Source organism: Mycteria americana, chromosome 1, assembly GCF_035582795.1.
Source record: "Mycteria americana isolate JAX WOST 10 ecotype Jacksonville Zoo and Gardens chromosome 1, USCA_MyAme_1.0, whole genome shotgun sequence".
NCBI classification, from domain to species: Eukaryota; Metazoa; Chordata; class Aves; order Ciconiiformes; family Ciconiidae; genus Mycteria; species Mycteria americana.
The window spans coordinates 120459058-120484475 of NC_134365.1; the positions used below are offsets into that span (position 1 = coordinate 120459058).

Sequence of the window (25418 nt, forward strand, 5' to 3'; positions counted from 1 at the left end):
AATAATTCATATGCTGAAGATGAAAACCATGTTGAAAAACTCTTTACCAAGAAAGACCCTTTCTCCTCCCTCTGCTTACTTTAGCTGGCCCAGGGTTGCGAAGCTAAACCCCAGTGCTGCCGTGAAGGAGCTCCTATTTACCCGTAGGTACCGGGGAGCAAAACGTGAGATTTTGCTCTTACTTCTGAACAGAGCAGAGGACGGGTCGAGATGCCCGACGGGGAAGCCGTCTCCCGGCCGTACGGCAGGATGCCCAGCCCCCGGGCAGGGAGCAGGGAGCAGGGACAGCCCTGGCTCCCCCATGCCCTTTGCGGGAGGGCACAAAAGCAGCAGGCAGACCAAGGGCACTCCCTCCGTGCCCTGAGCTTGTACGACACCGCCTAATCCCCTCGGACGCAGTGGGGGTCTGCTGTATTTCCTAATCCCTCTGGCTAGCGTGGGCTTTTCTGAAGGCTGAAAGGGGAGATGAGACAGCCTGAAAAACCTCCAACCGCTTCTGTTTAAATAGTGCTTTTGATCTCAGACTCGTGCGGTTTAGTCAAAGCAGCAACCCACCAAAACCTGGAGGACAAGGGCCTGTGGAGCTGCTGCGTGCCCGTCTCCGCGCGGGCCGGCGACGTGCCCGAAGCACGGAGCTGTTAGAGGGAGGGAAGGAGCCGGAGGGGGCTGCCCTAAGGAGCCTGTAAAAAGGACCCGGCCGTCAGCCGGCGGCTGGAAATGCGATCTCTAACTTGCACAGTGCCATTCTTTATTCAGAATCTCTTGCGAGCATGGCAAAAAGGGCAGAAAGCTCCGGGACACCACTCCAAAGAAAAGGCAGGCTGTGGCACAGAAGGGGAGCCAGCCTCACCCCTCCGTACTGCATGTGTGCGAGGGTGCAAGGACAGCTGTGTGAAAAGGAGCCGCTGACCTGGGCTGTCAGCAAAGTGACTTCAGGTTGCTAACACCTTTATCTGGAGGAGAACAGCCATCACAGGTCTCATCCAGTGCCCAAGGGTGTCAGCCAGGTCTTTCCACGGGTTTCGTTGGCTCTGGGATCAGGTGCCATGTACACAAAATACTGGGCTTGCTTTAATTGCCTCAGTAAAATGTGAACCTAAATCATCTTTCCTCGTATAGACATCTGTCTAATGACATAACTTCACCCCACAGGGGAGCTGTAAATCCCTCTTCGTGTTGGTACATGTCTAGTTACAGCAGAGCACTCTCCCAAGTGGGAATGGACTTATACAGGTATAAAAATGTTCATACTGGTAAAGATTATTCCTGTGTAGTAAAGGAAAGAAGTTGTTTGGGGCTAATGTAGCTTTTCTACTGCATAGTGTAAAATAGATACACCTAAAAACATCAGTACAAAATAATATCACTCCTCAAAAGTAGTACTCAAAGTTGTTTGGATTGTGTATGAAACTGTAAAAAAAAAAGACTATTTGCATTGCAATCCCTATTAGAAGACACCCCCCCCCCCCAACAATAAAAGTTCTGATTGTTACACTAAAATTTAAGTGGTTCACCACTTTTGAACTCAAGAAGTTTATCCTATCACTTTTTCTTTTTACCTAGGCAAGCCATTCCCATTCTTTAGTTTCCACAGTAGCCCAACGTACTGTACTTGAAATACACCGTTTCATTTAGAAAAGCAAATAATTTTCTCCAGTGCAGCGAGGTACAGCCAGAATAAGTTCCTGCTTGTATATGAGATCTGAATCTTGGTTTCAATATGCAAGTTATTTTATGCTTAGTGTAAAAAATGTATGGGTGTTTAGCACCGTATATTATCACTTTTTACAGACTTGGTGCAGAGGCTAAAGAGAGAATCAGTGCAGAGACTAAGGTGTCTTTTTTCCTTTCAGAGGTGGCCATCTCTCCAGGCTGTGTTAGTGGAGGTCCTTAGAAAGCACGTGGGGGGCAAACCACACGGCGTCTCTCTGTGCTGTCCTTTCTCTAGTGAAAGGGTGACCTACCTGATGAGTTGCCAGGCTCACCCTGTTTTCCTAGCTGGAGTCCCGAGCAGAATGCTTTCCACACGCTACCCGCCCCCCAAGCGTGGGTTCAGATGAAATGGTGGCAACAAAACAGAATCAGGTCGGTGTAGAAGCACGCTCGGTGATCTGGTGGATGTAGGTCTGCTTAGGACCCCGCATGAAGTAACCTCTGCGGCTCCCTGCCCCGGAGTCCACAGAGATGCGATGGACAAAGCGGTACTGAATTACTTTGCAAAGCGTTTGGACAATGTGTATAGGATCATTTAAACCCCTCTATACTGCAGTAACTGATTTGCCAAGCCCCGTGCAAACGGGGTTAATGAGGTCTTAACTTGAGCGTATTTTCCAGATATCAATTTTGTTATACCCTACCTATGCAAACCCCAAAGCTCATTTACATATAGGTCCTGAAAAACAGAAGCATTTTACAGAAGTCTGATATGATCTAGTAACTGTATTGTAAAATAAATTGCACTTCCTATGCACTGGGCGTAGCATGTAGTCTCATATCAGTATCCTGCTCAGGATGATGGGCAACATGGACAGATGGTCAGCAGCCACGGCAGCCTTGCCGTGTGGAGACGGACTGCACAGGTGAGGCCTCCTCGCTGCCTCTTACTTGGAAAACACTTTCAAGGGTTGCTTTCCAAAGCTGGGGTTGCACTCACGGAAGCCCTGTCCCTCTCTGTCCTGTATAAGACCAGGAGATGGTACGTGCTAATACATACATGTACATGGAAATACACCTCCCCTGTCCACTGGGTAAGGTGCACACCCTTGATGTACAAGCTAAGTACAAACCAACAGCTACCAACCAGAGAAAAAATCCCAGCCAACTCAACCGTGCATAATATGCCATAAATCATTGTTCCACACCAATATTTCCTAAGTAAAAGAGACAAAAACTTTCATTCTCAAGCCATAGTTCTGCTACTTGGAGTCACATGAATTACACTTGCACCTTAATGCTACGTTTCTTTCAGCCCCCACGTCAACACTGGCATTCAGAGTTCACCTCCTGTCTTATTCACAACTTCATGTTTTTCTCGCAGGTTTCTTAGTTCTTAAAGTACAGACCCAGCCCCGCTGCAGTCGATGGCCATTTTGTCCCTGTCCGGGCGGAGCCAGGATATTATCCTAAGAATTGGCTCTGGGGTATGCTTTCTGCTCCTGGTCATGTCTACAGAGAAAAGGGGAAGCGTGCCTGCAGGCACGTGGGAGTAAAGCAGTGCTAGCTTAAATCTACCCAGCACGTATAACAACAGTAGTGAAAACCCAGAGGTATGTCTCCCGCCCCCGCTCATCACCACGGTGTGTACCGACGTCTTCCAGAGGTTGGCTGGCGGTGACTTACACCCATGCGATTGCATCTGTCTGTGTTATCCTTGCTAGACGGATGAAAGCCTTCATTTTGCTGTGCCAGTTTGCCTTCCCCCTGCCCTTTGATACTGCAGCAAGTATAAATAGAGACCTGAGCGCTGAGAGGCAAGGCGGCTGGTCTGCCCCACTGCGCAGGCTGTGACGCCCCACTCTCAGCCCCTGCTCAGCACAAAGCAGGCAACTGCGAGGCGCTTCAGCGATGCTTACGGAGCTTGGCATCTTTCAGTGCGCGTTCAAGGCTTCTGCAAATGCGCTGATATCTCCGAGGCACGCGCCTGGCCGGCGTGGCGCAGGTGTATGCCGTAAAACCGGGTAGAAAATGGACTTATGAGAGATGCAGGTGGTGCCGGGGCTGCGAAGGTGCAAGACATTTGTCACAAAGGAAACAGATGCTTGGCCCCGCGCTGTGCCGCTTCGCCCCGAACACGCAAGGTATTTCGCAAACGGTCATCTCTCTCTTTTAAAGACCGCAAGAAGGCACTTGAAGGGCTGGGTCAATGCCTTTTGAGGTTGCTGATTTGATGAGGATCGCAGGGCTTGCCCTAAGTACAGCTGAGTGAAATGTTTATAGCAAATCACATAAAACTTGACAGGTTTCAAGTTTCCTTGCGCTGCATTCACGGAAAGATTTGTAAGAGAGGTAAGCCTTTCAACTTGCAGTTAAAACCCTACCTAAGGGCAGCTTCTGAGCACATCTCAAAATCACAGCTTCAGCGTGAAACCAGGCAACAGAAAACACACTGCAAGACAAAATACTCAGAAGGCAAAAGAAAAAGCCCCAAGCCCCTGACTTGGACTGCTTTTGGGTTCACTGGAATCAGAAACTCAAAACAAAAAGCACAGGCTGAAAAAAAACCCCAGATAGATCAAAGCCAGAGAAAATGTTCTCACAGATCTTCGTGAAGTGAAACTGCCCAATTTCACAGAGTTTCACTTGCAAGCAGAAGTGGTGAGCCCTGCGGACAGTATTAAGGATGAATTGGAAACTCTACCAGGTAGCAGCTACTGTCACCCTCTACTTCCCTGCTTTCACAGTCAGTTCTTCCATGCCCCTTTTTTTTCCCTATTTCAATTGTCTGAATACATTTTTATAGATAATTCGATGTTTTGGACTAAAATGTATCTTGGTCATAAGCCCAGGCCTTACTTTGCTGGGACCTAAGTGGAAGAAAAGGCATTTCTTTTGAAAATTGATTACATGGGGCATCTCTATATATAATTTCTAGTCTCCTTTCCGCTGGCTGCAAGAATGACGCGTCTTGCATTCAGTATCGCTGTGGGTATGCTGGTGCGTGCATGGACTTCACCAACGTACTGCAGGCCTTTGTAGGTGTTATTCTGCTCCAAATGCCACCACTGTTGTCACCCCGTACAGTTCAGTAATACACTTCAGAGAGGAGATATCCCTACTACTCATCTAGTATTTGGGAAGCTGACTCAAGTCTATACAAATATTATCCATTCTCTTAAGATGACAGAGGAGGTAATGAGGTAGTGTAATGTTTTCTTGGCCTTCTCTCAGACCAGTGATTCACCTAGCCAGTGGTCTGTCTCTCTCCGTGGCCAGTACCAGATGTCATGGAGGAAGCCACAATTCATTTTGCAGATGACAGACCTGCTTACATGGGAAGCTTTCTTTCCAAGGTTAACAAAGATCGGTTTGTGCTCTGAAATACGGCAGTGAGAGGCGAAGGGAGAACTTAACCCTTCCAAAGCTTCTCCTTTATTTACCTGGCTGGCACATATTAAGAAACTGTTATGTATATACAGACCCAGCTGTTTTAAGGATCCTGCTAAACTCTTGGTTTCAATGGTATTTTATGGCAGTGAGTTCTAGGCTGTAATCACCCACTGTTTAAAAAAATTTCCACCACACCTTGCCCCATTGACTAAGCACAGAGAAAGGAATAGGAGTGAGTGGGTGAACTGACTATCAGAGTTGTTTTAGGAAAAAAACCAACCAAACAGAAAACACAAATAAATAAAAATTGGAAAAAAATCTGAGCAAACACATCTTTGCACACTGCAGTCTGCAGGAACACAGAAAATCTGTCAGGCTCATGCCCCTGCAGCGAAGGGACTGCGTGCTGGAGTGCCTCGTCTCTGTGCGCAGCCTGATGCTCACGGCAGCCGCTCCACCCGAAACGCTGCACACCCCAGCTTAAACTCAGTCCCTGTGTATGGCAGGCCTGCGCTGGCACGGGGAAGACAAAGATGCCAGGCAGGATTTAGATTCAAAGAGCAGGTCGTCCCTCTCCAGCCAGCCTCAGTCCGTCCTCTTGCCCAGAGCCAGAGCTACTTCTTCCTTGCCTTCCTGCCGGGGCTGCCGGACCCCTACTGCTGCCCCCGCCCAGCAGCCCAGCAGGCACCTACGCATTTCGGCACAAGCATCCTAAGCCTCTGACGGAGGTTGTTATAGCTGCGTCCTCCTCCACCGAGCTACCTGGGCCAGCCAGGTACTCTGTGGCAGCCTCTGACGTGCAAATCCTTGCTCCGCGCATGCAGGAGGAAGACAGGTCTCCCTGTCTTGTCACAGGGGTGAGCAACCTCAAATTATCACTTACCGAGGCACCGCAGCCGGCAGTTTCTGCAGAGCACAAGCCCACCCTAACTTTTTCCTGCAGGTGGCATTCCCCCTTAGCTCCTGAGCCCGCTCGGCATTTCACCCTTGCCCTGCACACCGGTACGAGAGGACCTTAGGCTAACACCGCTGCCCAGCCCTCCGGGCACCGCTTTGAGGTGCACAGAGACCGCTGGGACCCAGCGCGTCCCCCCTGCTCGTGGCAGGGTGTCAAAGTCAGATGACCTTCTCCTGTTGGTGGAACAACCTCATAGATTTACAGAGAAATGCCTTTGCCGTTTCCTTAGGATTGCTTCAGCTTAGCTTTTAAAAGCAAGCATGTCTATTTCTAAATCCAAGAACAGTAATTTTTCTAAATCCAAGAACAGTAATTTTTTTGCTACTCTTGGTTTAGGTATAGACTCTCCCTTCTTGAATAACAGGATGATGCAGATACTCATTCTGTGTTCTGAAGTAAAATTCTTCAGGAGTTCATAAATTACTTTCATAAACTTGCCAATATCACTGGCCTTCATAGGCATTTAAAGATACGCAGACTGTTCTTTTGGGGTCATGCCTTAGCAGTCAAACTAAACCATGATTATCTTCTAGTCATGAAAAAAATGCAGTTTATTTTCTATTCGTATTGCATCCACTGGCAGTACTTTTATTTCCCACCAGAGAGCTACCTCAGAGCTGGAGTTTGGCTCTTGTGGTTAAACATGGTCGAAGGCAGAGCTGCCATCCAACAATCTCTTATTAATGGCCAAATGATAAAGGACAAGCCAATCTGGGGGATTTGCAAGCCAGCCATAACCCTAAGTCCTTGCTAAGACTGTCATCACAACACATCACCACACTGAGTGTGACTGGTTAAACACTCAGTCTAATATTTTGGCCTAGGATAAAATCTCTTGATCTTACCAAAGCAGTATATTCATCTCTGTCAGATGCTTTACCCCTTGCTTCACAGGAATTCCTGTGTTCAGGTCTCGCAATGTTTCTCAAGGCTTTTAAATGAAAAAAGTCTCAAACAGAGAGAAGGCTGTGTAAATCAGACATTGTGCAAGTTTTTTCTTCTAGTAAGCCAAGGTTTTTATGAGCTTTAGTTCAATTTCCTATTCACAAGATGCAGTTAGTATTTTATACTGCTGACACAAATTAACTCTTTGTTACAGTTCAGGCAGTCTGCAAAAGTGCTGGAAAACTTTCTCTCTCCCCTACGCAGTGACAATGTAGTTCATGCTGTTGTGAAAAGATAGATTTCTTCTACTGGGCGAGTGAATGAAAATACATGGCAGTGTTGGGTACCGTGCATCTCCCAGAGAAACATGTCTTTGGCAGAGTTACTTCTAGTATATGACCACTTCTGCTAATGTCACGAATTCTAGAGGGCTGAAATCATTATCAACTTGCTACCCCGCTCCTCACGCAGCACCCTCTGCAGACAAACATTTACTCCTAGGGATGCCTCATACGCTGAGAGCGTGAGACTGCAGATGTAGACTTGGATAACAGGGAGCCCCCGATTACCTCACCCCTCTGCTCACATACAGCACCAGGGACTTTAGGAGTCTACCAACATAAATCCCATCACAAGGCAAGTTAGAGCCACTAACTTTCAATGAAAAGTAGCACGCTTAGGTATAGGTGTCCATGGGTCCAGGCCTGCAAGTCCTCCAGAGCAGGAAGAACTTCTTGCTACAGTTTTATTTAGCATTTGCAAAGGAAGAAACCCACAATGGCTGCGCACTGCTTGGCATATTAGAACTAAGAAGAAAGTATGCACAGTGTATTTTTCCATGTTGTAAAAGTGCTCTGCTGGAGTTCATTTCCATTTGATAAGAAACCAACAAAATGTTGCACCACAAGGCTTCATTGCCTCAATTAATTAATAAAAAATACAACAAAGGCAAAACCAGGAGTAACCTTCTTTGCATCTTGAAATAATTAGACCTCGCAGCAAAAGGAAAAATGAGGAAAAAGTGCCCTCCTGGAAAATATTATGCTTCATGCTATTTAGAGCCCCATAAAAACCCTGCAAAAAGATTAGTTATTCTGTCTTCCTTTGCAGGCAAAATTATTAGGAAACCTTACAGGACAGTTTAACACCCTTAAGAAGTTAAAAGAAGTCATGGGGTGGGGCGATATCATGTAATTATCTAGGTACCCTTTAAAAACTATATGTGCACTCTTTAGTACAACACTCTCCAACAGGTCTCGTTTTGGTCCCCGTGCCCAAAAGATATCACTGTGTTGACCTGGCCAATACAGATGAACCTGTGTCGAACCCCCAATAAAACCGGCAAATCCATCCTTATACTATAAATCTTGCTAGAATAAAAGTTTAAACTACAGCCTTGCTGATGCAGTCCTAGGTCTGAGAAAGAGATGGAGTGATGTTTTCCTGTGGGTTGCACTGCAGGAAGACACTTAGAAATGCTCCTACCTTGTACTCCTGACACCAAGCCCAGACCGTAAACTGAAAGAGGCCATTAGGAAAATGAGGCCGTCATTAAAAGCAGAGCCGGTAAACATTTGAATGTGTTCAGCATGCAGAGCATGCCACTGGAGGTTTCAGTATAATCCTAATTTCTTTACCTAGTGGCAGAAGCGAGGACCTGGTGTGGTGTGATAGAAAAAGGGCCATATCCTTTGTGGTGTACCACATTCAATTAATATGTCAGGCTTTCTACGTCTGTCACTGCTCGCAGGGGCTGGAACAATGGTTCTGCTTCCCCACTCCCCTCTTTTTTCCCAATTTTCACATAGTATCAGGCTAAAAAAGAGTTATGGATTTCCTTCTCAGAGAACTGCATGGACTGATAAAGTGAAATCCACGGCAGAAAACAACTTGTTATTTTTCCCTTTACCTCACGATTTCAGTTAAGAGAGAAAGCACAATAAATTTTGGCGGGAAAAAAAGAAAAGAGACGGTTTTGGACATTTCGAATGACCGGTCTATGTAAACACTATTGAGAAATACGGGTGAGAACAACTGACCCTAGAGATGATTATTTTTCTTGTTCTGAGGCCCAAGCATTACTTTTGCTGTGCCCGGGATTTTGAAATTGTCCGAAGTTCATTTGAGTAAAGAAAGAAGCAAAAAGGGAACTGCTGGAAAACCGTCACAGCCTTCCACGTTCAAACACAATCTTCTTTCGCAATGATGAAACATTTGCTTTATAACTCAACCGAAGCGCTGTTGCCCAAGCTTTTCTAGCACTGTACAGCAGGAGTTTGATCTTGCTTGTGGTGGGTATGTACCAGGATCTGTACCTGGATTGCCAAAACTGGATGAATATCTCAAGGTATCTAGCGCAAGACTTCTAGCCTGGTCTACGAAGAAGCACACAATACTGGTACTATAGTAACATTAACGACAGTAATGAGAACAGTAATAAGGAGGATGATAAAACCCATTCTGGAGTGTTGAGCTAAATCACTTGCTGGATTAACTAGCTTTAATGAAACTCCTCCTTTTCTGGACAAATCGGTCCTTGGTCTCCAACCAGCTGCTCCCAGGCTCTCTGGGCTCCTGTCTGCACTACAGCCTCTGCTGTGCCCAGCCCGTCCCGTGGGCTGGCTGCGCTCTGGCCCTCGCTGCAAGCACTGCCCCATGAGGTTCACTCTGTTTGTTATTTTATCAGAAGCACAAAATTTCCTCAGCAAGTCTTCCTGTGCTACAGATTAAACTGTAAACAGTTGGGTGAGCTAAAAAAAAAAAAAAAGAAAAAAAAAAAGAAAAAAAAAAAAAGGCTGACGAAACGCAGGAAGATCCTTCTTGTTATTCTAGCAGTATTGCTTCCTTTGCTTGGTAGGGGTGCTGAGGAAATGTCAGCGCTGCGAGCACCGCAGAGCAGTTAGCCACTTCTTGCTCACCCTTCAGCATCTCCCCTGCCCAGGCGAGAAGGTGCTGCGAGCCCGAGTGACTCACGCAGCTCGCTGCGATTCAGCTCTCCTCTGGTGCCAGGAAAGACAGATGCAGAAAAACTTTTGACACGGGGGGGGGAAAAACAACTGAAGCAAGGCGAGAGAGCGGGCTAGCATTTCGGCAGGCTGCCCTCCGCCCGCGTCCCACTCGAGGGAGCACTGATCTGCAGGAGCGGCCGGGTGCCGGCAGAGCCGCTGCTTGTTGTGACACAGCAGCTGGGACAAGCCTTCCGCATTCCCCAGCCCGCTTATTAATACGAATAACTCATGACTCACACCGACGCCGCCAGCGAGGCCGGGAAACTGTAGTTTGTAACTATAAAGAGTTATGAAGTGCTGCTCTCTGGCAGCAGCCCGGCCAAGCTCGATGAGAGGTCTGCGATGGGCTTTGTGAGCCTTGTCATCCGAACGGGCGCAGCCCTGCTGCAAAAAGGGCTTGGGCGGTCAGAGGGCTTGCGTGAAAAGGGGAAAAGTTCAGCTGTAGCATGAGCTATTTAGGAAGGTAGTTACGAGGAAGCAGACAAGTTTCTCGTGCCAGTCCCTGGCTTACTCGTATGAATAACCCATGACTAAACCATTAGCTCCACGGGGGGTTGTGAGAACGTTAGAAGGAGCCTCTGAGTGCGTTTGGACACTGGTGAAAAAAGACAGATTGCTGGCTGAAGCCCTTCAATCCCCCCCTCAGCCTTTACAGGACTGCTTCATTTCTCTAAGGGTGGCTGCAGCAGATAATTCGCAGTCATCCAAGACCTGCGTGGCATCAACAGAAACTCTGAGTTTATCCACACCGCTTCTTTTCCTGAGCCACGTGAGTTGCAGCTAACTTTAAGTAGGTTTTTAAGCTTTTTCTGACTTCTCCCCGGTGAACATGCCTTTACCCAGGCTGATGAGCTAGCATAAGTGAGACAGCATCACGCTCTGCTGGCTGTACACACCAGCTTGCTGCTCACTCCCCGTGTCTCAGCCTGTAATATGTGTCGTATGCTGTTGGCTGTCATTTTTCATGGCAGCGGCTCAAAAAGTCATAATTCTGCCAAAAAGAATCAAAAGGGGCTTGTGCTACTGCTATTGTATCTGCAGTAATTCACATGAGTTATTCTAGCACTCTTTGATTTATGAAGAGAAAATTCACAAGCATGCAATGGCTGTTTGAACAGCTTAAATGAGTCCTTGTTATAATCTCTTTAACGGACTGATAAGTAATGAGATGGTATTCCTGCAAGCTCAGATATTAGCTTCGATGAGAGCGCCTCAAAGAAAACTGAAGTGGGAAAAAGCGTGTACTACAACAATGTCCCCAGATACTCTCCAAACATGCATTTTCTGAAGTATGGGAAAGTAAAAAGTATATTTAGAAAGTCTGAATGGCACTTACCTCTCAAGAAGTGCTGGTAAGAAGGAAGTGACTCAAATATGCTGTTTGAAGCCATTGTTTCCTCTTTAAAACTCACTCTCTCTTTACAGTGGAGGAATATATGATTTCTTCTACCTTGGGGAGTGAAAAATGAAGAATGGTCATTGCTACCACCCTCCTCCCAGCCATCACGCTCTGTTTTATCCCGGTGCCTCAGCAGCAGCACAAAGCGGATTATAAGGTTCTTTTGCTAAAAGAACTCTGAAATTGTTTCTTAAAAAGAAAAAAAAAAATAGCGGATCGGTTGTGGTTGATGATGCTTACCACTCTACGAAACTCTGTGGTTTGCAGTCAAAACGATTCGCCCTGCCTGCTGACCAATATCCCGGACCCGCTCTTGTGTGACTGCCTCTGTACCCAACTTGTGGTTCTGTGGTTGTTTATGAGGCCCAAAGAAGTGTTTCACACAACCAAAATTACAAATTTAACTGTTCCCCTTTCCAGAACCTGCCTCCATTGGTCCCCTTGCATCACGTGACCTGAGTGATGTCGACTTTCTTTCTTTTTTTTTTTTTTAACTTTCTGAAGTCATGCCCTACCCACTCCACCTGCCCTCCCCGGGGCCGCGCGAGGCAGCGATGGAGTCTGCTGAGGGAGGGAAAAGAGAAATGACTCACCGTCCCTGATGCTACAAATGGTCTTGCTGAGTTAGTTTGACTCTGCTTGTTTTGTTGTTTGTGGTTTTTGGAACTACTGATTATTTTGATAGAGATTTCATTGCTGCTTATTCAATAGTAATTCAAACCTGGGTATTAGTCTGCTGCTAAGGCAGGATGTGTAAGTCATCCTGTAAAACATTAGGAATCAGCTGTAGGAAAGACCACTGGCTGGGGGAAGGACACTGTAAAGAGGTTTTTAAAAAACAGTAAAAAAAAAAGAAAAAGAAACTGTCAGGAGAGACAAAAAAGCCCCAAGATTATTTTGAACCTGTATGATGGCACCCTCTAAGGAGTGCTTGAAGGTCGCTAGTCTCTGAGCCCACAGGAAAGGTTTGTAAGTTACTTCCATAGGGTCGAATGCAGTAGTCTTTGTTTAGCACAGTTCCTGTTCCCATCAGAAGGATCCCTACCCAAGAGAAAATGTGAGTAAAATCCTCAGGATTTAGCTCAGTATCTCCTGAGGTGATAACAGGTCTGTCCTGTCCGAAATTCTTCCCTTTCCTTCTCCCTCCCCAAAACAAGAAAAAAAAAAAAGGGAAAAAAAAAGGGTCTTAAACCTAATAATCAATTGGCAATTCTGGCTCTGGCTGTGCCAATGCAAAAAGAGGGGAGAAAAGTCACTTACTACAGCCCAGAGAAGTGGCTGCTGTGCCACCTTTTGTCTCCTTTTCCTCTCTTCTGACCAGTGGGCAGCAGCCCTTTCCCACCTCGCTGCAAACCAGAGGACGGCTCTCTCCTGTACAGCCTGGGGTTCAGCACGCTGAAACCCATGAAACCTTTGCCAAGAAACCCGTGGCAATAAAAGGACTGCACCAACAGCAGGGCTGAAGCAGAAGGAGACTTTCCCCACACCCGCTGGTGACTACCACAGTGAAAGAGCTCCCTTGGAAGAAAAGCAAGAAGCCTTTGCAATATTATCAAAAATACTGGTAGGTGGAGCACAAATACGTAATAGCACACAGTTCCTCCCGCAAGGAGCTCGCAGTCAAACCCCCTGGCACACAGATACCGCTTGCGCAGACTGATGCCAGACTTCTGTGGGGTTCTGCTGAAACACTTCCCGCATTGAGGAGCAGGGATCCCCAGACAAAATTAGGTGCCTAATGCATGTGGATTTTTTCTGCTTCTTGCAACTATGGAAGCAGAATGCCTTTTCCGGACACTGCCTGAATTTCTAGCGCAAATGCGATCTACCCAGGCATCCTGGCTTCCCTTTACGGTTAGCAGGGAGCTGCATGTGCGCGTGCAGTAGGTTTTCCCCAGAAAAATTCACGCTGCTGAAACAGAAGCTTCTCGTGATGCAAAAGGATGTGGCAGTTCTAGCGACACATATTACCTAGGAAATTGGGAAATTTTCCCAAATGAATTTCCAGAGAAAGACAGAGCAGTTCTGAGCAGCAAGAACAGGAAGGTTAGGACACTTTGCTACCGTGCACTGAGCCCGGCCCAAACCCCTGCTGCGCTCGATCTTGGCTTTTTTGCTTACCGACTCTTCCAGAGCCTACCGCAACCAGACCAACTTTTTGGCCGGTCGGGGCTAAACCTCTCCCCGCTCCCAGAGCTGGACTCCTTCCACTCCCGTGGAAACAATGCAACAAGCACCCGCCAAAGACGAAACCTGACAGCAACGCCGACTCCCTTAGGGTGCTTGCCTGGCAGGAGGGATGCTCCCGAGGCGAGCGCAGCCCGCCGGCCTGCCCGGCCCGGCCCCGGCGGATGCGTGCCCGCGGGCGGGCGCTGCGGGGCCGGGGCCGGCAGAGGGAGCTCGGGCCGGCGGGACGAGCCCGCGGCCCGGGGAGCGGAGCTCCGGCGGAAGGGGAGAAAGCCCGAAGCCGGGCCGAGTTCGGAGTCCGAGTGACCTGGCAACGTCCCGGCGGGTGGCCGAGGCGGGAGCGGATGGTGGCTCCATTTTTCCCTCGACTGCCTGTGCGGTTGGGTTGGGCCATAGGGTACGAAGCGGCTGGAAGTCAAGCAACCGGCCGTACCTTCGGCCAGCGCGTAAGCTAATTTCGGCTTCGCTGTCTCGGGGTAACTGCCCCAGAAACCTGATTATACAAGCTTAACTCGGCTGGTCAGAAGAGCAGAGCCAGGACCTTATGGCACATTCACGTGAGTGTAAGCCAAGCCTCCAAATTTCAGACAGATCTGTCACCATATAAAAAAGAGATTTTTAAATCAGGGACACAGAAGAGATATATAATGTGCTGAGTTACCTGTGACTATATATCTGCTCTGTCCCAAAAGGCAGGATGTATTACGAAGATTTTAAATTACATCAGAGGTTTGAGATGAGGCCAACGGGAATGTATTTCAGCAAGCCCAAGGAGCCAGGCTGCTGCAGGGGTGTGCTTGGGCAAGCTCACTGCTGTGGCAGGAAAAAATTGGCCCCCCTTATTTCTGACCCTTTGTCTTGGCATCCGGGAAAGAGACCCTTCCTGCAGGAGCTCTAGTCCCTGGCTGCTTCAGAAGGCAGCAGCGATCACAGCCTAAAATCACTACTTGTGCTGCATTTTATTTCTCTTTTTCTAGTACTCAGCGGGCTGGGGCAGGAGAGCTGCCAGGGCTGGGATGGACACCCAGACAGCTAGAGCATGTGCTGTGAGTGTCCGCAGCGCTCTGGGCAGCGCCCGGCAGCACAGCATGCCAACGCACAGCGAATGTCAGCTATGTTAATACCTTCACCTCAGTCATCTGCCATGAAGGCCATGGCATAGCTATGCTATGCGACAAGCAACAGTTGGGCTGGTTTTGTCATCTCATAGCTAGGGCAGATGATGCAAGGGAAAAGCCTGAGTGTTTCGACGTGTAGCCTGCCACTCCAGTCTCTGCTCTGCCAACAGTCAGCTGCAAATAGTACACAGGAATATGCTTTATTAAGGTCTAACCACCTTGAATTTTCAAGGAAAGGACTGTGCTATGTGGGTCTATGCTACACTCAAGTGGGAGGATGGACAACTCTTCTCCCAGGCCACTGCTACGCCCACCAAACAGTGAATCCTAAAAGAGTGGGCAAGGGTTGCTGGCAATGCTTAGCACACCACAGTACCATTTTATGCTGGGTGGACATCAGCTGTTCCTACAGCCTTACAATAAATCTATGTCAAAATGTACTGTTAGCGTAGCTGGCATTGCTCAGAGGAGAGGAATAAACTGAATCATTTCACAATTCATGCCCCAAGGAGGGCATCCAAATGTTGCTGTGAGCTGCTCCACCGTTAATGCCAGTGTCAATTTTTTTTAAAGCTATTGTGAAGTTACTGTCAACAGAGGCCCTTAGAAAACTCGTGTCACTGGTACTTAGACATCCTTTGCTTTCTAATGAGTAAGATGTAAGATAATGGTTAACCTTCAGGGAGTAATATCAGTCTTAGATCTAGAAGCTGACACATCAAGAAACAAATTAAGAAGCGACCACATGACAATGGAAAGCGACCACATGACAAATTATCGTGCCAGTAGTCATTTGTTTAATTTGGTGTATGGGGTAGGACTCAAAGATTTAGGTGTACTGAGGAATATATTTCCTGCATTAGTACTGCAGAGCATGGCCCTGTTGGCTGGGGTTGCTGGCTGGAACATGACCTCCAGTAAACAAGCCCTGACACTAGGCATGTACATACTCTGAAGTCTTGGTCAACAGATCCCATTTGGAATCTCATAAGGTTGCCAAAATTTGGAAAAAAACACCACCACCACTCCCTCCCTCAAACCCTCAACAGCAGTCCAGTTTTTTAAGAGCCAATTCTTAAGGTCTCACTGGTAGGAATGATAAATTAACACAGGGAAAGCTCTGAGTGCTGATTTATCAGTCTCTACATCTAAACTGACTTTTTCCCCTCGCAGAGCACAGTAATCAGCAAGCCCCACCAAGGTATGCCCCAGAGTCCAGCCACCTTGCAGGCTGCAAAATCCCACAAACTACTGAGAGGCCCAAAACAGAATGATTTAGGGATTATTTTGGCCGCTCTCAGGAGGTGTTGGGAGGTCAGGTTTACAGTTTGAGGTTTGACACAACAATGTAGGGAGGCGCGTAGTTTCTCCATCTGCCCTACAAGTGACCGGCTGTACATAAACAACGGCTTCCTTCCCTCCACTGATAGCAGCCTCTCAGTTTTCATCCTCCTTTCAATTTAGACTGGCTTTAATCCCTTGAGATCTTCCAGGCAGACACCGTACATCTCAATGAAGCAGGATGTGTTTGACCCTGGGGCATAATCTGCATGTTAGATGCACTCCACTGCTCTGCTCCATCACAAGCAAAGCCTGGACTTCACAGAGTGAAATGCATGGTGCGCCTGGACAGCCTCGGACAAAGCTGGTTGGGTCAAACACAAGCAGGGATGGACAAGCGCTAAATGGACCGAGGCGAGCGGGAGCAGGAGAATACCAGGAGAATGCCATTCCTTTATATCCACTTGTCCCATCCACAGGACACAGCAAGATTAAAGCAAAGGACATGCTCACGGTGAGAGGACCAAAAATCTCCTTGAGGCTAGTGGGCAAGGGCAAACTCCAAATCTTGCACACTTCAGTTTGGGTAAAGGCCCTAGTCAGCCAAGGCACACCACGCTCCTCTTCACAGCACCCTCTCACCAACCCCCAACGTACCCAAAAGAAACACGACCCACGTTCTCCCTGTCGCAACTTTGCATGCTAAGGCTTTTGGCACAGATCTTGCAGAGAGGAAACTGAGAGGAGGTTAGAAGCTGCCAGTGTATTTTGCTCAATACGTAATTTATACTTTCCCTCAACACTCTCCCTTGCTTCCTACTTTTCTGGAAGCCAAAGTGAAGGCTTCAGGCTTCCAACACCTGCATGAGTCTCCTCTATCCAGCCGTGTCGGAAAGAGACCTCAAGTTTTCAGCCTTTCTACAAGAAAAAACTGCCAGCTGCCAACCTAAACCCTTGCCATGTGTCAAAGGTGAATGCTATTGAATGGCAGCATTAGAAACCTTGAGTCTGAACCACTTATTGAGTTAGCGCTGAGGGGCTGGGAATGTCATGGGCCAGGCAGTCCTGCAAAATCACCGTGGAATAGCAGAGCAGGAGTTACAGAACAGCAAACTGGTACTGTAGTAAGCTGGAGCTGCTGGCACTCGTTTGCCGGCAGCAGGGAGCTCTGGCTTATGGTGGCCTCTCATAACCTTGTGAATGAGGTGTTATAGTTATGAAAATAATAATTAAAACAAATGCGGAGGAGAAAATCCACCAAAAGATGTCATTTCAGAGGAACTGGATCTGCCTGTGAATTGAGGCTGTCAGTCGACACAGCAGAGGAGAGAACGGAAACATTTTAAAACAACACCCGAACGTTTCACTCTGGCAGTTTCAAAATAAAATGTTTAGGTTTTCGTTTCAAAATTGACCCAGATTAAATAACTAAGCTAAAAAAAGGACTGACCTAAATGAACTGTTTCCTTCTGGTCTTCCTGTTTTGCAGCCATACCAAAAATGCTACATCAGTGCTGCTGCAGAGTGCTCTGGCACAGAAACCTGGCCAGTATCACGCCACCACTTTTGGTCCTTTTTCTCCCCAGATACAAGAGCTGTTTTATTTATTTCCAATAACTTATTTTCAGTAATAGAATTTGGAGGGTTTTTCATCAGCCTTTTGCTAGTGGATTGAAATGAGTCAACTGCTTGTGGCCAGTGGGGGAAAAGGCAGAAAAGTGGGGAAAAAAAGGAATACCAAGAAACTTGTGGGGAAGGAGGGGAAAAGGAAAGGTCTCGAAAATCCAGATAAGCACCTAGAGATGTTTGCACATAGTAGCTCACATAAAACTCCTGAGCATTTTCAATTTTCTGGCAAATATTGAAAAGGTGCAGGCCAGCCCCAATTCAGAGCTGTCCTGCACATCCCTAAACTCTCTGTGAAAATCAGTGAGTGCCAGGGTTGTTCTGTTCCCTGGAGACAGACTCAGCTGTGTCTAATTGGAGGTGATGCACACCGGTAAAATCAAGCAACTCCCCACCCTATTGACTTTCTTTCTTTCTCACCTACTAGGGAGCAAATTCCAGCCAGAGTCCAGCCCGCCCTTTACAGTGACAAGTGCCACCGCTTTACACTGTCTCAGTATCTGCACCAGCAACACCCCATTTGGATAAAAATAAAATAGAGAAACAGCTTGAGGCAGCTAAATAATATCTTGACGCTAACCAGTGTCAAGAATTGAACTTGGATTAAATCTGTAAGGACTGAATTTGAACTTTTGTCAGTAAAGTCACAAATGCAGTGAAACAGGTCATGCATGCTTACATATCTTCATGTGAGTTGTTTTACTGGAATCAGTGGGATTACTCACAAGTGGGGGAAAATTTTGCAGGGTTTGCCATCTCTTTTGTTTTGTGTTTTTAGGCACATGGGAAAGATTGTCTAGATATTGTAATGAGCTATTGTTCCACTGTTTACTTTTTAGGATGTACTTGATGATATTTTTCAAAGCAACTCATTGTTTTCCTATAAATGTAGAAAATGAGAAATTAAATATCAACTTAATAAGAAGTAGCTACTTTAGAAAGAGAAGTAATCCAGGTAATTTAGTGATAAAAGTTACTTGTCTGCTACTTCTCTCTGGGCTTAGAGTGTAGTGCTTGACATCTGTATTTCACAGAGGATTCTTGCAAAACTACCTTATTCTGTCTAATTGCTCAGAAAAGTCTTTTAACATTTATGACAGGGCTCTCTCACTGTAAGAATATCAGCACGTTGCGAGTGATGGATACCTTAAATCTGAAGTTGGTAGCAGGTTCTCAGGGAAGGCTGCTGTTTTTATGGCTATGCCAACCTCTTCCCAGTATGGTGCCAAGACATGGGTTGGCTCTGGGTCAATCAGCTGGTGGCCTGGGAGTTGCACCTGGTTACTGCCCTTTGCCAAAATAGTCTGCGACTGCCTCTGCACCGAGCTCCGCTCTGATCCAGTATGAAAGATGGATGGATGCCCGCCCAATGTAGCCCCTGTAAACAGCAAAGAGATTCCCGGGGAAGATTTTCTAAATGCTGTACAAAGGATTCAGGTACCCAGCTGCTAAAGGCACCTGGCTGAAAAATGCCCACCAAATTTCTTTATAAGCGTTTGATAAAAGTCACTCCTAACAAGCTTTAACTGTTCCCCCTGCCTTGTCTGATCACGATTAGTACACTAATTTTGCGTAGTCGTGATTAGGAGCAGGGAAGATGCCTAACAAGCAGGATCTGGGAGGACCTTTTGGGTGTAAGAGGCAGCATAGAGGAAAGATGGCTGTGATGTAAAAGGGTGAACAAGAGACTGAGAAGCATCCATTTGCAATAGCAAATTCACAACATGAGAAAAGTCAAGAGGAGCAGGAAAGAGAGAGAGGGAGAAGCTAGAAGAAAATGGAAAGTCAGAGATAAATTCAAAGAGGGAAGAATCTGATCAGGGTAATGGACAAGTCTTGCAGGAATTGCAATGAGGGCAGGTGGACTCTGTTAGACAAAATAGATCCAGGCATTCATGAAAAAGGGATGTAGCATCATATAAATGAACCTTTACCACTAAATAAAGCAGGGGATTGGTGTTGTTCATCCAGCCTTAAATGAAAGAGAGTGGAAGTGACAATTTGCCCTGAACCAATGCAAAAAAGTTGTTGTCATATACTTTTTGAAGGAAAGGTTTAATGCTATGACCGCATCCTGAGAAACAGCTTAACAAAAGAAAGAGTGGTCAAATGGATAGTTTACCTCATTTTTCCATGATGGATTTACTTGCCTTTTCTTCCATATGCGCTCCTCATGGCACTGTCTGGGTTTTTTCCCCTTTCCTCAACATGAAATGCTTGGATGTCTTAATTGCTGGCTTGGAGATGTGCTAAGTTGAAGTGGAGGGCAGCTGAGAGTTGGGCACATCCTGCAAAACAATGATTGAGTTTCTCTTGTTGTCAGCCACAGCACATCTCCACCATTACATCTGCTACAAACATCCTGGTGGGCCCTGTCAGGGCAATGGCTGGGGAAGAAACATCCCAAACTTATACCCTCTTTTGATTACAATAACATTTGTTGTGGCTACGAGAGTATCTGTATCTTATGACCTTTGCCTACAGGCCAGTGTCGTGGTTTAGCCCCAGCTGGCAACTAAGCACCACGCAGCCGCTCGCTCACTCATAACATAGCCCCATACCAGCCACTATAAAGAAAATTAACTCTATCTCAACTGAAACCAGGACAGCCAGCAAACAGCCTGGCCCCTACACATGTGTGGCCATCCAGTGACAGTCGCAACTGGGTCTGATCCAGCCCCCGCTGAAAGCAACTGAAGGCTTTCCTAAACAGCCAGCGGCTGCTGCACTGGGCACATTTTTGTGATGAGAAAAATCTCTTGAGCAGGCAAAGGAATGCATTTGTCTTCCCAGAGACTACGGTCTTCCCACCCATGAAGCATCAACACCTTTGCTCATACAACAGATAAAAAGGCTGAAAGCAAGATGGAGTGTCGTCAGGTTGCTCCATAAAGAAGAGCTTCAGTCTTGCTTTTTGTGTAGATCATCCTATACTGGGCCACTATTTCACCCAGTATCAGATAATGCAGATGTGCTGGTGGTGCCGTAATCAACATACTATTTCTCTTAGTCTTTAAAAAAATGTGTTAAGCATATGCATGTTCGTTGGTGGGATGAGGTACCCTGTAGAAAGTTAATGAAAGTTAACTGTAATGTGACTTTCATTTAAGGTTTGCTCCTAAAGGAAAGAAGCGCTGGTGAGTCATAGAATGGGAGTGTGACTTGATGAGAGGTCCAGTCATTAGCAACAGAGTGCTGTTCACATCACTTAATAAGCTTGTCATGTGTTGGCCAACCTACAAATCTGCAATGACAGCTGTACGAGGTTCCCTGTAGCCTCAAGGTAGTGCATAGCAATAAACAGGCAGACACCAGAATGGGAGGGAAACTTGCAAATGAAAAGTCTTCATTCTGTTTTTACAAGCACTGAATCATGTCCAACTCTCTCTGTTAAATTTTACTCTTTATTCAGTAGCTAAATACAGGAAAATGCCACCGTTTTCAGTGGAATTGCATTGTTATAAGCTTAGAGTTATGAGAACAGAATTTCACCTTTATATCTGCAACCTTTTATGCGGTAGTCCTAGAAATTATGAGGAAAACCTTCCCTGAAACACCACACTAGAGCCCTCTTACCCCAGTCTGCAAGCATATACATAAAAAAAATAACACCACAACACAGAAAGCAACACTATGCAAAACTGCTTTATATGTTGACAGAGATTTAACTCTGTGAACTTAGTACACCTGTAGGAAAAATGACCGACTCTTTTCAGTTTGGGAGGGAAGGTAATCTTATTGAAATAATCCTTCAGTTAGAAAGTCTCCTGTAGGCTTGATGGTGAAAATTGTTGATAGCAGCTAATGATTTTCCATACTCCCACCATGAACCTGTGGAAAGATTTGGCAATAGGAAGTCTAGTCCTTTCTGAAAATCAAGTCCCCTTAATTCATTCATAGAAGCTATCAGGAGACGGAGGCACTCTGCACCATTAGCTGCTTCTGAAACTCTTGGTCATAGTGTATACTTGCCTATCGAATTTTTTTGAAGTCCCTGTTCCCAAAGTTTCAATGCCCAATAACATTGAAATGTAAACCATGGCAACAGTGTATGCTTTCCCAATAACTACTGCAGATATTTCTATTTAATAAGTAGTTCCTCCTGCTTTGGATTCAGTGAACATTCAAGGCCATCAGGGAAAGTTGGTGCAGGTTTCCATTTTGCTGGAGGGATTATGATGTTTCCCAGCCTGCCAGGACCTAACTGAGAAAAGTGATGTGGAACAAAGACCTGGAATGAAAGGTGGGATCCCTGGGGAAGAAAGCTTTCCAAATCCTGCTGCAATCAGTAGCTTGACTGGTGGAAACTTTTGGATACCCTGGAGCTCTGTTTCTCTTTGCTCCATATTACTCACCATCAACAGTAGAGGGATCTTGCTCTTTCCAGGAGCAAATCCCTTGAAACAAGCTGGCACTGTCATCTTTCTGGGCCAATTTGCCAGTGGAGCAATAATAAAATACATTTCACTGTTAATTCATATCTTGAGTTTCTTGCCCCACAGTGTAACTGAACAGCCCTTAGCCAGAGGCGTGGGGGGGGTCTGTTTGAGAAACTGCAGTGAATGGGGCAGGGATACCTTTCCCAGACTGAACCACTGAATGCTACTTGCTGCCCGCTCATCTCTGAAAACACACAACCGAACAGTGTTCAAAGGTGCTTCTTCCCTGGCAAAGTCTCACGCCAAGTGCCCTCAAGGGAAAGCATTTGGGGAATCCTTGGATCTCCTCTGACTGCAGGAGCACGGCACATCAAGCTTCAGAACAGACCACACAGATGGATAAAATGCCAGCAGAAGGAAACCCATGAAAGGAGACTGCTTACTGAGATACTGACAGAAATCACCGTTTCAAACATCTGAAGGCCTGCTCTAATGTCTACTGAACTCAATGGAAAGAATGTCACTGGAAGGGAGCCCCTGGTTTTTGAACCGTAGTCTTAAAATAAGCACATTTTGTTTAGGTTTATTTATTTTGTCTTTGAGAGCTGGCAGCGGCTTATTTGCTTAAAGCTAGCTATGTAGAGTCTGCGAGATTGTACACAGCTTCAGGAGTGCTGGGGCTGCAACTTAATCCCCTCACAGAGCTGTCCTGCTAGGAGAGTACCTTACATGTCCTTTATTTTGCTCTGTCCCTTTAAAAACCAGAACTGTCTCCTTATCTGTACGTTTATCTGACTTTAAGGTCTTATGACTGTGAACACTGCTAAGAACAAAAAAAGTGTTAACACGCACATTCAAGGGAAGGGAGTCTTTGTACCTTACAGTGAAGCCTAGGACTTCCACTGCAAGTGGTTGCAGCTTATTTTGATTCCTTTAAAATCTGAAGAGCGGCTGTCACCTGGTTTGGTTTCATTTCTTCCTCTGTGGAGTCTGAGAAGGGGTAATGTGCCAGCTAATCAGGAGCACATCAGCTCTTACATACTGTTTCCTCCTGTGCTTCTTTAGGGCAGTTAATGAAAAACCACTGAGAAGTTATGTCTGAATAATCTCTCTCTCACTGGGGGTATTAGAAATCTTCCATTTACCCAGGCAGGCCGAGGAGAGGGAAGTCTCTGGATGTGCCAGGCTTGGTAATATCGTAGCTAAGCTTCCCTTCTGAGCTCTCTCAAAGCCCTTCCCTGTACTCATCACAAAGCTTTGCCTACAGAGTCCATTCTAACTTTTACTATCTGATACAGTCCACCAAAGTTACATACTTACAAAGTTAGATAAGTCTTTTATATATATATATATATATACATACATATATATATATATATTCTTGTCCAGCAAGTAAATAACTCACTGTGGAAACCCATCACTGTTCAGGAGTCTGATAACAGAAGCTGCGCCGGAGGCGGTGCCTGCTCCCAGTGGGGGATCTCTCATGTTCCCAACCACTTCCGAGCTCTTGGAACAGTTTAGGAGCTCCAAATGCATATGAAGGTATGACTTTATGAGATGGAGACTACATATATTCAACCCAAAAGCCATGCTGCTTTTAGGAGGAGAGCACAACACAGTGGTTAGTGTTGCCTTCTGATCTGCACGTGATAGAGTGCAGAAAGAAGTGTCAAGACATGTAGAAATGTACACTCATGCACCTGCAAGAAGTGACAGGAGGGGGACAACAGACACACAGAGATCAAGGAACGCACCTCAGAGCCAGACTAGGTAAGGGAGTAAAAAAGGGGCAACACCAGTGAAGCGGCAGTGATGCATTTCTGTAACGGTTTGTTCCTAGAAACTGTATTGCCAGCCTCTGGGGTTTATGCATTCTACAACCGTTCAGCAGGTTTTTGCTACTGATCTGAACAGTTTACGGTTTCAGTGGTATATAAGACATTACTGACCCTCCCTTCAGGCTTGGACAATGACACAGAAAGTGCCAGTAATTTGCTGAGGAAGTCTGCAAGAGGGCAGAGAACTCAACGTCAAAGCCGCTAAACTCTACTCTAGCTGCTCTGAGAATAAACCAGCTTTCTAGAGCTTGACTCTTTATGGCTGAACGGGCCAAATACATGCCAGCTCTTTTCCTTTAAGTTTGCTTTCTCTGCCTGCTCTTAATAAATGTCTGAGTTTGTTTTCTTTTCTATTTAGACCTTTTGAGACTTTTATGATTTTAAGCTAAAGGGCACTTCAATTCTGTCTTCTTCCAAAGGGCGGTACAGGATGAGCTGATGCACGTCCTTGAAGATCAGATGTGGAGCACGGTGAAAATCCTGCCTTGGTTCCCGGGCAGCCAGCAGAGTGAAGAACAACTACAGCGGAAGCAAAAGTTCCCCCCAAATGCAAATTGATCTGTGGCACTACAAAGTAGGAGGCAATTACTGTAAAAGACTGGAATTGTATCTATTAATTTGCTTTTGTTTGCTTGTACAAAGTAGGTTGTTTCTTTTATTCCCTTTTATTCCCTTTCAAGCCAGAGAATAAATTTGCTGTGAGGTTGAACGTACGAGCCTTTGAAAAAAGGCCTCGTACCTAATGAAACACAACTGTACCTTATACACGCATGCAAAATAGAAGATATTCCATTACTTTAGCTTCATTTTTCTTTTGTTCAGACATTTCTGTGGCATTCAGTGGAAAGACAGCTGTTGTATGGGAAGCACAGTAAATGCTAATTAAATAAAATATTAAAACAATCTACATCAAAGTTGAGTAGAAGTGATCAACAACAGATTTTCTTCTGTATTACTTAGGAAATTCTTGCATTTCTATATCATTTGGTAATAGTGCATAATGTACGTACTTTATGTGGTATTGAAATATTATGCCATGGCCAATGACATAATATCATAAGAAAAACCTCAAATAGCATTTCCAGAGGGTAGCAGTTAGCCAGTTATGTCTTGGTATCAGAGCCTGGACAGCAGCCCTGAAATTGCCTAAGTTGAGGAATATGTAAGAAAACCCGCTTTGGTCAGTATCCTAAATAAAAGTCAATATTCATTTATATATTTTTAATAAGTTATGGCCTGCTTTAAGTTACCTGCTTAGGTCAGGTTCGTTAAAAGCCTACCTACTTCGGCACTGTTTACCATTAGTCACCAGATGAGAATCACTTTCCTGGGAACGGAGGTGTGGTTTTAGCAAGTATGTGCTCACTTCTACGTCAGTGCAGGAAAAATATTTTTGTCCTTTCTGAACCCTTTAAGCAACACGTGCAAACGATGACTCTTTCAGATACATTCAGATTCCCTGTATTTAATGATGGAAAGGGGGAAGCAGGGATTTTTCATAGGGTTAAACTGTACCTTAATCACAGCCAGATGCCTGGCTGCAAAGGGTGTTTCAGAGGAGCGGTTTCACAGTTGCGGGGAGGTTGTGTGCACGTGCACATGTGTGCCGAACCAGCAGGAATCTAACACTCTCCCTCCAAGGAAGGAGTCAGTCTGCTGTTCACTGGGGAGGGAGACCTGATAACAGATC

General features: G+C 46.0%; 1 protein-coding gene and 1 long non-coding RNA gene across 7 annotated transcripts in view; one reads left to right on the forward strand and one right to left on the reverse strand.

Annotated features, from left to right (window-relative positions):
- Positions 1 to 11694, reverse strand: part of RUNX1 (RUNX family transcription factor 1) — a 174526-nt gene extending 162832 nt beyond the window's left edge. Inside the window, exons 1-2 of one of the 2 annotated variants that reach the window (XM_075518208.1) lie at positions 11537 to 11694; positions 11234 to 11347 (exon numbers count right to left, since the gene is read on the reverse strand). In XM_075518208.1, the coding sequence (XP_075374323.1) occupies positions 11234 to 11288 (55 nt within the window). In that variant the 5' untranslated portion in view covers positions 11289 to 11347; positions 11537 to 11694. Of the gene's footprint in view, positions 1 to 11233; positions 11348 to 11536 lie in introns of those variants that run through there. The other variant, XM_075518203.1, reaches the window with a different exon arrangement.
- LOC142417476 (uncharacterized) lies at positions 10130 to 24912 on the forward strand. 5 transcript variants are annotated; one of them, XR_012778028.1, is made up of 6 exons: positions 10130 to 10666; positions 11323 to 11453; positions 12618 to 12860; positions 14461 to 14529; positions 17936 to 20004; positions 20129 to 23263. It is a non-coding gene; the product is annotated as an uncharacterized LOC142417476 (long non-coding RNA). The 5 variants fall into 5 exon arrangements; XR_012778026.1 differs by lacking the exon at positions 11323 to 11453 and having other exon boundaries at positions 10131 to 10666; positions 20129 to 23262; XR_012778030.1 differs by lacking the exons at positions 11323 to 11453; positions 20129 to 23263 and adding an exon at positions 24148 to 24912 and having other exon boundaries at positions 10143 to 10666; positions 17936 to 18172.
- Positions 24913 to 25418: the final 506 nt, after the last annotated feature.